This window comes from Chiloscyllium punctatum, chromosome 1, assembly GCF_047496795.1.
Source record: "Chiloscyllium punctatum isolate Juve2018m chromosome 1, sChiPun1.3, whole genome shotgun sequence".
Lineage (NCBI taxonomy): Eukaryota > Metazoa > Chordata > Chondrichthyes > Orectolobiformes > Hemiscylliidae > Chiloscyllium > Chiloscyllium punctatum.
The window spans coordinates 105,845,688-105,861,908 of record NC_092739.1 but is presented as its reverse complement, the minus strand read 5'-3'; the positions used below and the strand labels follow the sequence as shown (position 1 = coordinate 105,861,908).

At 41.1% G+C, this 16,221-nt stretch overlaps 1 protein-coding gene across 4 annotated transcripts in view; it reads right to left on the bottom strand.

Annotated features, from left to right (window-relative positions):
- Window positions 1-16,221, bottom strand: part of stoml2 (stomatin (EPB72)-like 2) — a 67,563-nt gene that overhangs the window by 5,350 nt on the left and 45,992 nt on the right. For all 4 annotated transcript variants that reach the window (XM_072571680.1, XM_072571681.1, XM_072571683.1 and 1 more), the window contains exons 6-7: window positions 12,611-12,745; window positions 10,536-10,680 (exon numbers count right to left, since the gene is read on the bottom strand). In XM_072571680.1, coding sequence (XP_072427781.1) covers window positions 10,536-10,680; window positions 12,611-12,745 — 280 coding nt within the window. The remainder of the gene's footprint in view (window positions 1-10,535; window positions 10,681-12,610; window positions 12,746-16,221) is intronic.

The following is a 16,221-nucleotide window of genomic DNA, read 5'->3' as shown; positions in this document are numbered from 1 at the left end:
CATCCTGTCCCTCAGGATTCCTTCCAACAACTTGCCCACCACTGATGTCAGGCTCACCGGTCAAAAGTTCCCTGGCTTGCCCTTGCCATCCTTCTTAAACAGTGGCACCACATTTACCAACCTCCAGTTGTCCAGCACCTCACCTGTGACTATCGATGATACAAATATCTCAGCAAGAGGTCCAGCAATCACCTCTCTAACTTCCCATAGAGTTCTCGGGTACACCTGATCAGGTCCTGGGGATTTATCGACTTTTATCCGTTTCAAGACATCCAGCACTTTCTCCTCTGTAATCTGGACATTTTGCAAGATGTCACCATCTATTTCCCTACAGTCTATATTTTCCATATCCTTTTCCCAGTAAATGCTGATGCAAAATACTCATTTAGTATCTCCCCCATTTTCTGTGGCTCCACACAAAGGCTGCCTTGCTAATCTTTGAGGCGCCGTATTCTCTCCCTAGTTACCCTTTTGTCTCCTCATTTCTGTTCTAAATTGACCCCCTCTAATTCTAAGGTTGTGCCCATGAACTCGAGAATCCCCTCCTGACGGAAACAACTTCCCAGCGCCCACCCTTTCTAAGTCATGCATTATCTTGTAACTTTCAATTAGATATCCCCTCAACCCTCTAAACTCTAATGAATACAATCCCAGGATCCTCAGCCATTCATTGTATGTTAGGCCTACCATTCCAGGATCACCTGTGTGAATCTCTGCCGGACACGCTCCAGTACCAGTATGTCCTTCCTTAGGTGTGGGGCCCAAAACTGGACACAGTATTCTAAATGGGGCCTAACTAGAGCTTTATAAAGTCTCAGTAGCACATCACTGCTTTTACATTCCAACCCCCTTGAAATAAATGACAACATTACATTTACTTTCTTAACCACAAACTCAACCTGCAAATCAACCTTTAGAGAATCCTGTACTAGCACTCCCAGATGCCTTTGTACTTTGACTTTATGAATTTTCTCTCCGTTTAGAAAATAGTCCATGCCTGTATTCTTTTTTCCAAAGTGCAAGACCTCATATTTGCACACATTTTGAATTTCATCAGCCATTTCTTGGACCATTCTGCGAAACTGTCTAAATCTTTCTGTAGCCTCCCCACCTCTCAGAACTACCTGCCTGTCCACCTAACTTCATATCATCGGCGAATTTCACCAGAATGCCCCCAGTCTCTTCATCCAGATCATTTATATATCAAGTGAACAGCTGCAGCTCCAACACTGAACCCTGTGGGACACCACTTGTTACCAGCTGCCAGTCCGAAAAAGAATCTTTTATCCCAACTCTTTGCCTTCAGTCAGGCAGCCAATCTTCAATCTATGCCAGTAGCTCACCTTGAGCACCATGGGCCCTCACCTTATTCAGCAGCCTCCCACGAGGCACCTTATCAAAGGCCTTTTGGAAGTCTATGTAGATAACATCCACTGGGTTTCCCTGGTCTAACCTACCTGTTACCTTTTCAAAGAATTCTAACAGGTTTGTCAGGCACGACCTCCCCTTACTAAATCCATGCTGACTTGTTCTAATTCGACCCTGCACTTCCAAGAATTTAGAAATCTCATCCTTAACGATAGATTCTTGAATTTTACCTACATCCAAGGTTGGCTAATTGACCTATAACTTTCCATCTTTTGTCTTGATCCTTTCTTGGACAAGGCGGGGGGGTACAATAGCAATTTTCCAATCATCTGGGATTTTCCCTGACTCCAGTGATTTTTGAAAGATTACAACCAACGCCTCTGCTATTTCTTTAGCCACATCCCTCAGAACTCGAGGATGTAGCCCATCTGGGCCAGGAGATTTATCAATTTTTAGACCTTTTAGCTTATCAAGTACTTTCTCCTTTGTAATGGCCACCATACTCAACTCTGCCCCTTGACTCTCCTTAATTGTTGAGATATTACTAATGTCTTCCACTGTAAAGACTGACACAAAGTTCTTCAGCTATTTCCTTATCTCTCAGCACTAGCCTTCCTGCATCAATTTGGAGCAACCCAATCTCTACTTTTGCCTCTCGTTTGTTTCTTATGTATTGAAAGAAACTTTTACTATCATTTCTAATATTACTGGCTCGCTTGCCTTCATATTTGATACTCTCCTTCTTTATTTCTCTCTTTATTATCCTCTGTTTGTTTTTTGTAGTCTTCCTAATCTTCTGATTTCCCATTGCTCTTAGACACTTTATAGGCTCTTTCTTTTTCTGTGATACATTTCCTGAGTTCCTTCGTCAGCCATGGTTGTCTTATCCACCCCCCAGGTAATCTTTGGGATGTACCACTGTGTCCTCAATTACACCCAGAAACTCCTGCTGTTGTTGCTCTACTGTCTCCCCCACTAGACTCTGCTTCTAGTCAATTTTTGTCAGTTCCTCTCTCATGCCCCTGTAAGTACCTTTATTTAACTGTAACACCATTACATCCAATTTTACCTTTTCTCTTTCGAACTGCAGACTGAACTCTACCATATTATGATCGCTGCATCGTAAGTGTTCCCTGATTTTAAGATCTTTTATAAAGTCTAGCTCGTTACATAGCACTAAGTTCAGAATAGCCTGCTCCCTTGTGGGCTCCATCACAAGCTGTTCCAAAAAGCCATCCCGTAAACATTTCATGAATTCTCTTTCTTTGGATCCACTGGCAACATAATTCACCCATTCATTTGCATATTGAAGTCCACCATGATCACCGTGACCCTACCTTTCTGACATGCCCTATCTATTTCCTGATACATCTTGCCCCCCTGCTCCTTACCCCTTGAAGGTAGGCTGCTTCTGACCACAGAAGAAAAATCACCTCCACCCTGCATGATCCATTCCCAACCATGCTTGATCATATCGTCACTTGCAGATACTGTTGGCCTCCGACTGTCAGCTACTCTGTTCCCCCATCCCTGAGGACTAATCTGTCAAGCCTCACTCCTGCAGCAATGGCCACCCTTACCCCTTTTCCATTCAAATTTCTTAGTTTTTATGGACAGAGCCAACTGATACGTGGCTACAAGAGACAGCAAAACGTTTGTATTTAAGGATTGCCCAAGAACCAAAAGATATAGATCTGAGGTTCAAAACCTACATTGTAAATATTACCTCGACCAATTATTTCCACCTCAGATGCATTGTCCATGGCTAAACTTAGCCTAGTTCGACTGATGTTGAAATCTTTACCAATGCTTTCGCATCTTCAGAATTACATTTTCCCATGAAGTCCCACTTCCTACCCTTCGTGGATTTCAAGTTGGGTGAAAGTCAGATTCCCACATCCTGTTAAAAGAAATTTGCTGCAACAAGCAATGACATCTCGGGCATCATCCCGAGGCCAGTTCAAGGTCTATATAGTGACCCAGGAACACTGGTATAACTGAAGAACAATTGGTTCTACGACACTATAAGATCTGAATTAAGACAGGAATGTATCCTCCATCCAACTCGGTTAGATGTTCCCACTAATTTCAGTTCGCTGTGTGTAACCCGTTTGTTGCACTGTGTTCCTTTTAAGACAGCTATGCACCTGTGAATGTGGGCAGATGCATGCCTTTTAGAGGGAAGTTTGCTTGTGTGCACACTGTTCGTTTCCTACCTGGTACATTGTGGATTTCTGTATGGCTGTGTACAAGTGCAGCTCAAAGGAACATTGTCCTCATCCCCACTACTAAAATCAGAATTACTATTGGCCAGAATGTGATTCTTTGGTCTAATAAAAGAGATCAAGTCTTGGTTCAAGATTTCAGGGGATGTTACAGGGGCATAGAAAACACAGATCAGAAAAAGTATTCCCACACAAAACATCAGGGCAACAGTGCACACAAAGGCAAATTCAGCAAATATTATTCAAGAGAGCAAATTGCTGGTGCAGTGGCCTAATTATTCAGATATATTCCTGGCAATGGCTTGTCACTCAATTATTTTTAGCCAACGGAATTCATTCTCTCTCGCTCTAAGAATTATTTTTAGCTATTGAACTTCACTTTGAATTCCTTTCAGCTACTTGAATTCTCTCTCTCTCAGCTACCATCTCTCTCAGATTTGAAAAGTGTCACAGCGTCAAAAAATCAAAAGCAGAAATTCTCAATTCTTTTTATCCACTTGTGATATGGGCATCGCTGACTAGGCCACCAATTATTGAAAATACTGAAAATATTGAAAAGTTCTGACAGCATCTGTGGACAGAGAAACAGCCGGTGTTTCAGGTTGATGACTTTTGGTTAGAATGGAGAATTGTTATTGATCTGAAACATAAGTTAGTTTCCTGCTCCTCAAATACTACCAGATTTGCTGAATATTTTCAGCATTTCCTGTTTAATTTCAGATTTCCAGCACTTGGAGCATTTGGTCTTCCATCAATAAATTTATTTTATACAAGATATTTGGATGTTGATAAAATCCATCTCCACCTCACCACCATCTCTTTAAATTATCAAACAGCTTGTCCAACAACCAGTGATGAATAAGCAGAAATGTCCCCTAATTAGTTGTTGGGAACATGGTGTTTTGTAGGAAATTCCACAATTTTGATCAAATGAGGGGAGAACAACATTTCAGTCTGACAGACATCATTTTCCTTCTTGGGCTTCTCATTGCAAACCTGAACTATCGCTTTGATTTACTTTCGCTCTACTAGCTTCCACCCCTTATACCCACGTGGACATGAGTTGCCATGAGGATTGTGGAGAGATAGTTATCTTCAGAGCATTTGGCAGGCAAGGTACCAGCCACAAACAAAGAGTGGCTGCTGTCTGACTCTGATGGATTTCTGCAAATTCTTATTTTCACTATTGCATGTAATCCTGTTCTCTGTAATCACATCTCTGGAGCACAGACGATTTCACCCTTCCTTCACAGCCTCATGCACATGACTGCTGATGTCATTGTTACATCATGTTATAAATGACCCTCCCATAACCATTTCTACCAATGCTGCCAGATCTGCAGTTTTTCCAGCAATTTCTATTTGTGCACTGCTGTAGTTCTGTTCGCCAAGCTGGGAATTTGTGTTGCAGACGTTTCGTCCCCTGTCTAGGTGACATCCTCAGTGCTTGGGAGCCTCCTGTGAAGCGCTTCTGTGATGTTTCCTCCGGCATTTATAGTGATTTGTATCTGCTGCTTCCGGTTGTCAGTTCCAGCTGTCCGCTGCAGTGGCGGCATATTGGGTCCAGGTTGATGTGCTTATTGATTGAATCTGTGGATGAGTGCCATGCCTCTAGGAATTCCCTGGCTGTCCTCTGTTTGGCTTGTCCTATAATAGTAGTATTGTCCCAGTCGAACTCATGTTGCTTGTCATTTGAGTGTGTGGCTACTAAGGATAGCTGGTCATGTCATTTCGTGGTTAGTTGGTGTTCAAGGATGCGGATAGTTAGCTGTCTTCCTGTTTGTCCTATGTAGTGTTTTGTGCAGTCATTGCATGGGATTTTGTACACTACATTGGTTTTGCTCATGCTGGGTATTGGGTCCTTCGTCCTGGTGAGTTGTTGTCTGAGACTGGCTGTTGGTTTGTGTGCTGTTATGAGTCCTAGTGGTCGCAATAGTCTGGCTGTCAGTTCAGAAATGTTTTTGATGTATGGTAGTGTGGCTAGTCCTTTCGGTTGTGGCATGTCCTCATTCCGTTGTCTTTCCCTTAGGCATCTGTTGATGAAGTGGGGGTATCCGTTTTTGGTGAATACATTGTATAAGTGTTCTTCTTCCTCTTTTTGCAGTTCTGGTGTACTGCAGTGTGTTGTGGCCCTTTTGAATAGTGTCTTGATGCAACTTCTTTTGTGTGTGTTGGGGTGGTTGCTTTCGTAGTTAAGGACTTGGTCTGTGTGTGTGGCTTTCCTGTATACCTTTGTGGTGAATTCTCCGTTTGGTGTTCTCTGTACTATCACGTCTAGGAATAGGAATTGGTTGTCCTTCCTCTCTAGTGAATCGGATTCCTGTGAGTGTGGCGTTGACGATCCGGTGTGTGTTCTCTATTTCTGTGTTTTTAATGATTACAAAGGTGTCATCTACATACCTGACCCAGAGTTTGGGCGGAATTTGCGGTAAGACTGTTTGTTCTAACCTTTGCATTACCGCTTCTGCTATGAGTCCAGAGATGGGTGAACCCATGTGTGTGCCGCTGATTTGTTCATATATTTGGTTGTTGAATGTGAAGTGTGTAGTGAGGCACCCATAATCATGACCATTCTCATTAAGCCACACACATCAGGAACATGACAGTACAGAGACTGAAAATATATGGTTCTGATACATTGTGTCATTAGATAGTTATAATTTCCCTTGTCTTCAATCATTACTAAATTTGCTGTCCGTACCCCAGAAAGATACACTTGTCATAAAGGAGTGCAATAATGTTTCAAACTAATTCCTGGGATGAAGGGAGTGTCCTATGACGGAGGATTAAATAGACTGGGCCTGTGTTCTCTGGAGTTTTAAGAATGAGAAATGATCTCATTCAAAAGTCTAAACTTATTTTGCTTGAACCTGTAGTAGACAGTAGACGCAGGAAGGATTCTCCCTTTCCTGACTGTTTAGGTCTCAGAATAAGATAAGGCAATTTAGGACTGAAATGAGGAGGAATTTTTTTTATTCAGATGGCGGCAAATCCTGATGATATTTTGCCCCAGAGGACTATGGAGTCTGTGTTGTTGAAGATGTTTGAAAGGTTATAGATATCAAGGGATGCAAGGATACTGCAGAAAATGGCGTTGATGTCGAAGATTAGCTAAGATTGTGGAACAGGCTCGAAGGGTTGAAAGGCTATTCCTGATCCTATTTCTTAAGTTTTCAGCAAAGGGCAATTTTTCATGTTGTTAATGTCACAGCTTGACTTGTAACAAATTAGCTCAGGGATGGCTCTTCTATTGATGTCTTGGTGTATTTCTTTTACTTAGTCCAATACTTTCAGCTGTTAAATTCTGTCCATGTTATGTGGAGAGAAATAAACTGGCTGGACAATGGCATTTGCAGTGGTGGGACCTGGATAGTTGCCTCAATTGGCACATTTGGTTGAAGCGGTTTGCAAATATTTTAGCATCATCTTCTGCTGAAACATTCTGTGCTTGTCATCATTGTAACCACATACAAATTGGAAAAGAGAGATGATGATTAGGGAAGTAAATATATGGCTAAAGGAGTGGTGTGGGAAAGACGGGTTCTGTTTTTTGGGAATTGTCACGGGGTATTCGGACAAGGTGGAACTACATCATCGGGACGGGCTCCTCCTGAACTGATGTGGGACCAGGATCCTCACAGAAACGTTAACTAAGGTGGTCACAAGGTCTTTAACCTAGTTAAAAGTGGGAAAGGCTCAGGAGACGCGTTTAAAGTTTCCAGAACAAGTAACAGGAGTACAGTGTGAAAAAGATCAGGAACCTAACTTCAGGCATAGCAAATAAAGGGATAACGATGAGAAGGATGATGGTCAATGCAGGACTGAGGATCTTGTACTTAAATGCAGGCATCATATGAAACAAGGTAAATAAGCTTGTAGCACAGATTGAAATTGGTAGGTATGATTTTGTGGGCATGACAAAGATATGGCTGCAAGGGGATTGGAGCTGGAAACTAAATATCCAAGGATGCATGTCTTATCAAAAGGACAAGAGTTGGGGGAAGGGAGAATTGTCCTATTACTAAGAAATTAAATTAAAATGATAATTTTAATTTAGCAGCACTAGATAGTCAAAAGGCACAGAATCAGTGTAGGAAAAGTTGAGGAACCATGGAGGAAACAAAATACCTGATGGGAATTATGTGCTGATCTTTGGCAGTAGACAGGATTTGGGACAGTAAATAAATCAGGAGATAGAAGTAATCATTTGAGACTTCAACATGCAGGTAGATGGGAAAACTAGTAGTGGATTCCAAAAAGGAATTTGTGGAATGTCTACGAAATGTTTTTTGGAGCAGTTTGTGGGAAAGCTCACGATGTAACAGGCAATTCTGGATTTGGTGATGTGTAATGAGGTAGACTTGATTAGGGAACTTAAAGTGAAGGTATCCCTATGAGGCAGTGACCACAACATAATGGAATTCACATTGAAGTTTGAGAGCAAGAAGCGGGAATCAGATGTAACAGTATTACAATTGAGTAAAGATAATTGCAAAGACATGAAGGGTGAGCTGGCCAGAGTCGATTGGAAGGGGAGCCTAGCAGGGAAGATGGTGCAGCTACAATGGCAGGAGTTTCTGGGGGTTAATTAAGGAAATTCACCTGAAGAAACATACTAAGGGGAGGATGAGACAACCGTGGCTGACAAGGGAAGTTGGGGACAACATTAAAGCAAAAGAAAAAGCGTACAACATAGTAAAGATTAGTGGGAAGCCAAAGGATTGATAAACCTTTAAAACCAGTTTTTAGGACAATTGATAAAGCAAGGGGAAGAAGATGCAAGATGAGGATAAGCTTGCTAATATTGTAGGATTGCATGAGTTTGTTTTAGCTCGATAAAAGGAAGACAGGGCAAGAGTGGGCACTGGACTGCTGAAAGTTAGGCTGGAGAAGTAGTGATGGAGAACAAAAAAGGCAGAGGAAATTAGGTACTTTTCGTTCGGAAAAGTACCTAATGAATAGGTGCTTTGCATCAATCTTCACAGTGTAAAATATCAGTTGTTTACTAAAACTTCAAGACAATCAGGGGGCAGAGATAAGTGTGGTGTCCATCACTAGGAGTTGAGGTAGGAGTTAGGGGAAGCTGAAAAGAGATTAATCACTTGGACCGATAGACTCCACCCCAGAGATCTGAAGGAAATAGCCGAGGATACTGAACAGAGATCTATCAGGAATCATTGGAATCAGAGAGGGTACCATAGCATTGGAAAATGGTTAATGTAACACCCCTGTTTAAGAAAGGAAGGAGGCAGAAGACAGGAAACTGTATGCTGGTCAGGGGGAGGTTATGCTTAACAAATCTGTTAGAGAAAGGAGAGCTAGTGGATGTGACCTATTTGGATTGCCAGAAGAATTTTGACAAGGTTCCACACAGAAGCCTGCTAAATAAAAGCACATGGTGTTAAGGGCAAGGTAGTGCAAAAGAATAGAGATTGGCTGACTGGCAGAAGGCAGAAAGTGGGTATAAAGTGCCCCTTTTCAGGATGGCATTTGGTAACTTGCGGAGTTCTACAAGAGTCGATGTTGAGACCACAACTATTCATGTTACACATTTATGACGTGGACAAAGGAAATGAGGGCATTGCTGGTAGGTTTGCAGATGACACAAAGATAGACAGAAGAACAGGTAGTGTTGAGGAAGCAAGGTGGCTGCAGAAGGACTTGGACAGACTAGGAAAGTAGGCAAAGAAGATGAAATACAATGTGGGAAAGTGTGAGGTCATGCACTCGGTTGGAATATTAGAAGCTTAGACTATTTTCTAAATGGAGAAAGGCGTCAGTATTCTGAAGCACAAAAGGAGTTGGGAATACAGTTCAGGATTCTCTTTAGATTAACATATAGGTTCAATTGGCAGTTAGGAAGGCAAATATGTCGGCATTCATTTCAAGAGGGCTAGAATAGAAGAGCAGGGATGTACTGCTCATGCTATATAAGGCTGTGGATCAGAGTGTTTTTGGAATACTTTGAGCGAAAGATGGCTTTGGAAGGGATTTTTAGAAGGTGTACAAGAATGATCCCAGGAATGAAGGGCTTGTCATAGGAGGTGCAGTTGAGGCAGACTAGGACCTGAGTGCACAGTCTCAGAGTTGAGAAAAATCTCTTCAGAAGTGAATTTCTTCAGTCAGGCAAAGATGAATCTGTAGAACTCACTGCCACAGAAGACAGCAGAGGGCAAGTCATTGAGTGTCTTTAAGATACAGATGGATATGTACTTGATTGGTAAGAAGATTAATAGTTACAGGGAGCAGGCAGAAGAATGAGGTTGAGAAATATATCAGCCAAAAATGAACAGTATAGCAGACTTGATGGGCCAATGGTCTAATTCTGCTGCTATATCTCTTATGGTAACTACCGTGGGAGCTGGTTGAATTAGATTATCCATTTAAGATCTCCAAATAGATCATTACAAAAACTACAGATCACTAAATGGTGCCAAAATCAGTGTAAAGAGTTTTCAGTAGCTATACACCACAGTTGAAATAACTGTTAATTCGAGATACATCTGAACAATGTTCCTCTCCTTTTTTTCAACATTTTCAGACAACCAAACTAAACTAATCCCTAATTTTGGAACAAGATTGCAGGTACAAGCATTTTTACTCCTTCTGGATTGTGCCTGAACCTAATGGGCCAATTAACAGACTAAAAAAACCTTAACGTTACAGTAGTCTCTAACAGTGAATTGCAGGGAAAAAACATAATCACACAGTTCTGACACAGGTGGGATGTGTGATTAAAATCCATGAACTGGACATTGTCGCCATCACACCAAAACATATTCCAAAATGTATTCTTTAACATATTTCAGATGTGTTTAGCTATCTAACTCAGAATATACAATTTACTATGTAAATCTAAACAAAAGAAGTCGCAAAGCAAATGTGAGATCTTTTCAAGCAAAAGAAGGAAAATGCATTTTTAGCAATGAACATCCATCCAACCTGCAGCTTGGTTAATATTTTCTGCTTTTGTTGCCTCAGAAGCCAGAATACGAGATCGTTTTTTCCCTTCAGCTATATTGATTTCTGCTTCTCTAGCCCCTTCAGATTCCAACACAGTGGCACGTTTTCTTCTTTCAGCTTCAACCTGAAATGATGCAATTCAATAATAAATCACATTCTCTTTGTGTTTTCAAGCCGGAAAGAGTTGGCTGAGACCTTTACATATTGCTACAAAAATGATTACACAAAATAAAGAACATATACTAAAGGTGCTCTGAACACAAATACAGCATACATATCATAACCTGGCATATGCAACAGTGATAAACTGCATGCACATCGAGTGGGACACAAATGAGTTGCATCCAGAATGTATAATTCATGTCATCATCACTGAACAAAGTAGTTAAGACAAAAGACTAGACCACAGCCTATTCAGCCTCTCCCCATAGCTTAAATCTTCCAACCGTGGCAACATTCTTGTAAATCTTTTCTGAACCTTTCAAGTTTCCGACAGGAAGGAGACCAGAACTGCAAGCAATATTCCAAAAATGGCCTAACCAACGTCCTATACAGCCACAACATGACCTCCCAACTCCTGTAGAGACAGTGAGGTCTGCAGATGCTGGAGATCAGAGTTGAGAGTGTGTTGCTGGAAAAGCACAGCAGGTCAGGCAGCATCCAAGGAATAGGAAAATCGTCATTTTGGGCAAAAGCCCTTCATCAGGGTTCCTGCCTGAACCCATGTACTCCCAACTCCTGTCCTCAATACTCTGACTAATAAAGGAAAGCATACCAAACACCTTCTTCACTATCCTATCTACCTGCAACTGCACTTTCAAGGAGCTATGAACCTACACTCCAAGGTCTCTTTGTTAAGCAACACTGACATATGCTTTCTTCTTTTTCTTAACCAAACCCTCAATTTCTTTAGTCATCCAGCATTCCCTACACCTACCAGCCTTTCCTTTCACCCTAACAGGAATATACTTTCTCTGGATTCTCATTATTTCTGAAGGCTTCTCATTTTCCAGCCACCCCTTTACCTGCGAACATCTGCCCCCAACCAGCTTTTGAAAGTTCTTGTCCAATACCATCAAAATTGGCCTTTCTCCAATTTAGAACTTCAACTTTTCGATCTGGTCTATCCTTCTCCATCGCTATTTTAAATATAATAGAATTATGATCGCTGGCCCCAAAGTGGTCTCCCATGGACACCTCAGTCACTTGCCCTGCCTTATTTCTCAAGAGTAGGTCAAATTTTGCACCTTCTCTAGTAAGTACATCCACAAACTGAATCAGAAAGTTTGCTTGTACACACTTAACAAATTCCTCTCCATCTGAACCCTTCACGATTTCGCAGTCCCAGTCTATGTTTGGAAAGTTATGTTGCCAGTCCTGCCCATCCTGATCCAGATTTCTGTAATTGCTATAATGTCTCAGTCCCATGTTCCTAACCATGCCCTGAGTTCATTTGCCTTCTCTCTTGCATTGAAATAAATGCAGTTTAACTTATCAATCCAACCTTGTTCTCTGCTTTGGCCCTGACTGTTTGACTTGCTTCTTTTCTCAACTGTACCAGTCTTAGATTGATCTCTTTCCTCACTATTTCCCTGGGTCCCACCCCCGCATCTAACTAGTTTAAATTTTCCTGCCAGTATATTAGTCCGTTCCAATTCAGGTGCAATCTATCCTTCTTGTACAGTTCACTTTTACCCCAAAAGAGATTCCAATGATCCAAAAATGTGAATCCTTCTTGCATAGCCAGCTCCTCAGCCATGCATTCATCTGCTCTATCCTCCTATTCCTACTCTCATTAGCTCGTAGCACCAAGAGTGATCTAGATGTTATTACTCTCGAGGACTGATCTTTAAAAACTAATATAAATACAACCCTTACATGATTCCATTCACAAGTACAAGCATTCATAAGCTAGACGTTCGTACACAGGGGTCCACTTGTATGTACTATGGTTATAACCCCATGTTCCTGAAAAATATAAACACTCATAGGTACAAAATACTTAGTAAAAAGACATTTTTCACCTTCAAGAAAATTTAAAAATTCAAACATACTTGCATTTGCATGGCTTCCTTTACTTTTGGTGGAACATGGATATCCTTGATCTCATATCTCAGGCAGCGGATTCCCCATGTATCGGCTGCTTGATTTATTTGAGTCACCATATTCATATTCAATACTTCTCTTTCCTGAAGAGCAATAACAAAGATAATCAAGTTTTGAAAATCCTCAAATGATAATCTGGAGACGAGTCAATACCACAATCATCTATATATCAGGAAGTTCGGTTAAATAGATTATCCTCAATATTTATCTTAGCTTGGAATCTTAAGTTAGAATCAAAACTTTTGATGATTAATGATTATTGCCAAACATAAAACACAATGAGATTCAAATATCAATAGTAGCAAAGGACCAATAGATGCATTTCCTTGACATATAGTCCTGGGACAGTCAATACAACGTAAATTTGAGGATCAGAATTTAAAAAGTGAAGCAGCACAGACATATTTAATTCAGCAATGCTATCGATGGCAAACATCTGATTGGGCAACTAGACAATGAACTGGTAACTCTTATTATGGGAGGTTTAGGACTTGTTTGAAGGATTTTCTTTTCATTCATTCCTCCATTTACTGGTGAGATCAGCATTGACTGTCCATCCTTAATAGTCCTCATGAGGTCTGTTGGTGTTTAAACCGGAAAACAAATACATCAAGTCATTACAAAAATAAATAGGCCATAAATGCTAGAGTAAGGAAGGAAGCATTAGGTTAATTAGACGTAGCTATAATTAAGTTGAGCTTTGTTCAAATATATCTCCTTACCTAGTGAAAGATATTGTTGTATTACAGGAAGTGCATCATAATGGGTTGAATCCTGAGTGCAAAGGTTGACCTCTAAGGAGAGGTCAAGTAGACTAGGTTTATATTCCCTGGCATTTAGAAGAAGAAGAAATGATCTAATTGAAAGATATAAAATACTTAGAGGACTTGACAGGCAACTTAGGTGCTGAACTAAAGCTCAGTCTCAGGATAACAAGTCAGCCCTTTTGAATTGAGATGAAGAAACATTTCTTCTCTCAGGGCAATGATTCTTTGTAATTGTTCACCCACTGAGTTGTAGTCAATGAATATATTCAAAATAGAGATCATTAGATTTTTGGGCACTAAGGCAATCAAGAGATTTGGGAATAGGTTTTGGAAAGTGGATTTGTTCTTGTAAATGCAGACTTGATCGACCTGAATAGTACAGCAGACCCAAAAATCCCTGTGGCCTATTCCTGCTTCTATTTCTTATAGAATTCTGTATTAATGGATCTTTTTAGACCCTGTAATTTCTGTACTGCTAGTATGGAGGTGCGAATTCTTTTAAAATATTTTTTTTCTTGAGGAGCTTGAGTCCTCCACTTTACTACAATTTATGAATTTTAAAAGTTTGACTGCACAAATACAAATAGGTGCTCCTAATGATTGAGAAAATGGTCCACCTACATTGAAACTCAGGCTTCACAAAAAAAATGCTAAAATTATAATAGTGAAACTAGGTTCAAATAACTCTGATTGAGATTTAATTATACCATGTCACTCTCCAACTTTGATTAAGTTACAAGAGACAAAACCAAATATCAAAAATTGAATAGTAACCTACCAGGAAATTCACAAGTTTTAACACTTATGAACATATAAAAAGGGCAAAAATCTAATTAGCTTTTCAAACCTGCTCCACCCCTAAAGTCCAAATGTTTAATTGATCCTGTCTCATCAATATCATGGCTTTGAGCTGATTAGAGACAGGACATAAATGACAAAAGCAGCAGCAGGTAAAATATAACTCCCACAGTTCCCCTCCAATTTATACACTAACTTCTTGGATATGTATCAAATCAGATTTCACCTTTAAAAGTTGAATGTGGGGTGGATCCAAGATGGCGGCGATCTGAGCAGATCTACCTTGGTGAGCTCTGCATCCCATCCCAGCAGCAGTGATATCTTTAAAGCCTTCCACCTTACCTTTTTTGGAGAAAATTGATATTAAACGGTTGTGAAACTGTTTAAGTCAATTTGCAGTGGAGTCTCGATTATCTGAGCGAGACAGGTGGGAGCTCGGGAAGCCATAAACAAGCGATAATCCACGAGCGCCGGTTGTCCGAATGTCTCCCGATTATCCGGCAATTCATGTCATAATGCCTTTTAACTGATAATTGAATGCTGGATTGCTGGTGCCGTTTTTGCAGGACCTTGAGATCTTGTTCAGTTGGACCGGGATTTGGATGGTTGATGTTCGGACAGTCAAGGTTCTACTGTAAATTCATTTTAAGCGAGCGAGGATGATGAAAGGAAAGCATACAGCCAAGCTCCAACACACAGGACACTCATAGAAGGCATTGGTGTGTCTGTGACTGTGACAGCTGCAGCTCCTTCAGCAGTCGAGAAAGAGGCATCTGCGTAGAAATTCGCTGAAGAACTCATGGGATGATCAAGGAGTTGATGGAAGACAATTGTACTCGGCTGGATTCGATTTTGGTCATGCTACAAAAGCATGAGAAGGAGTTGGAAGAACTCGGGAAGCAAGTTAAAGAGGTTGAGCGGCGGACCGCTGCGTTGGAGACCAAAGTTGAGTCCTTGTCAGGGCGGATCCAGGCTCTCAAAAACCAGGCCCAGGCCTTGACTGAACAGGTTGATGATCTGGAAAATCGATGGAAGAGGAAAAATATCCAGGCTGTTGGGCTGCCAGAGGGAGTGGAAGGTGGGCAGCTAGCAATCTTTTTTGAAGACTGGCTGCCACAGTTTCTTGGCTTGGATGCTGAGGTGGACCGGGTGAACAGTGACAGAGCTCACCAGGTCACAGTGCACAGATCTGGTCAGGATTGGTGCCCCTGCCTGGTCCTGGTACAATTTCAAAGCTACAGAGTCCTGGAATCTTCTAGAAGAATGGGGAAATATCTACAGGCCCTGACGTATCAGGGAACTATGATAATGTTTTTCCAGGACTTTTGTGCAGCGGTGAGCCGTAAAAGGAAATTGTTCAATGAGGTCAAGAGAAAATTAACGGACCTTGGTATTTAATATTCAATGAGATACCCAGCATTGCTTCATGTTACTCACGAGGAGACGATGCGGTCGTTTGACTCCTCAGAACAAGTGAAAAATTTCTTGAATGTTTTAAATAATTCAGATGCATTTATATCCGAGACAATAATGTTTCATTTTTTTTCCTTTGGCTCGGTTTCTTGTAATGTTATCCGTTTCTTAAAGGAGCTGTCATTGGTGTGTTTTTTTTCTCCAATTAGGATCGGTATTGGTATATAATTGGGGGTGGGCAGAGTGTTCATTATTTTGTCTGTTTCCTTCTATTGCTTTCGTCTGGGTCACAGCTTGAGCCGCAAAGGGAAATGGAGATGTGCGTGGGAGGTGTAAGAGCCCTCTACGGGCAGGGGGTAGAGTCCCCATTAAGTGCCTTTTTGTGTTGTAGTTCATAGAGTCATAGAGATATACAGCACAGAAACAGACCCTTAGGTTCAACCCATCCATGCCAACCATATATCCAATCTAGTCCCACCTGCCAGCACCTGGCCCATATCCCTCCAAACCCTTCCTATTCATCCATCCATCCAAATGCCTCTTAAATATTGCAATTCTACCAGCCTCCACCACTTGCTCTG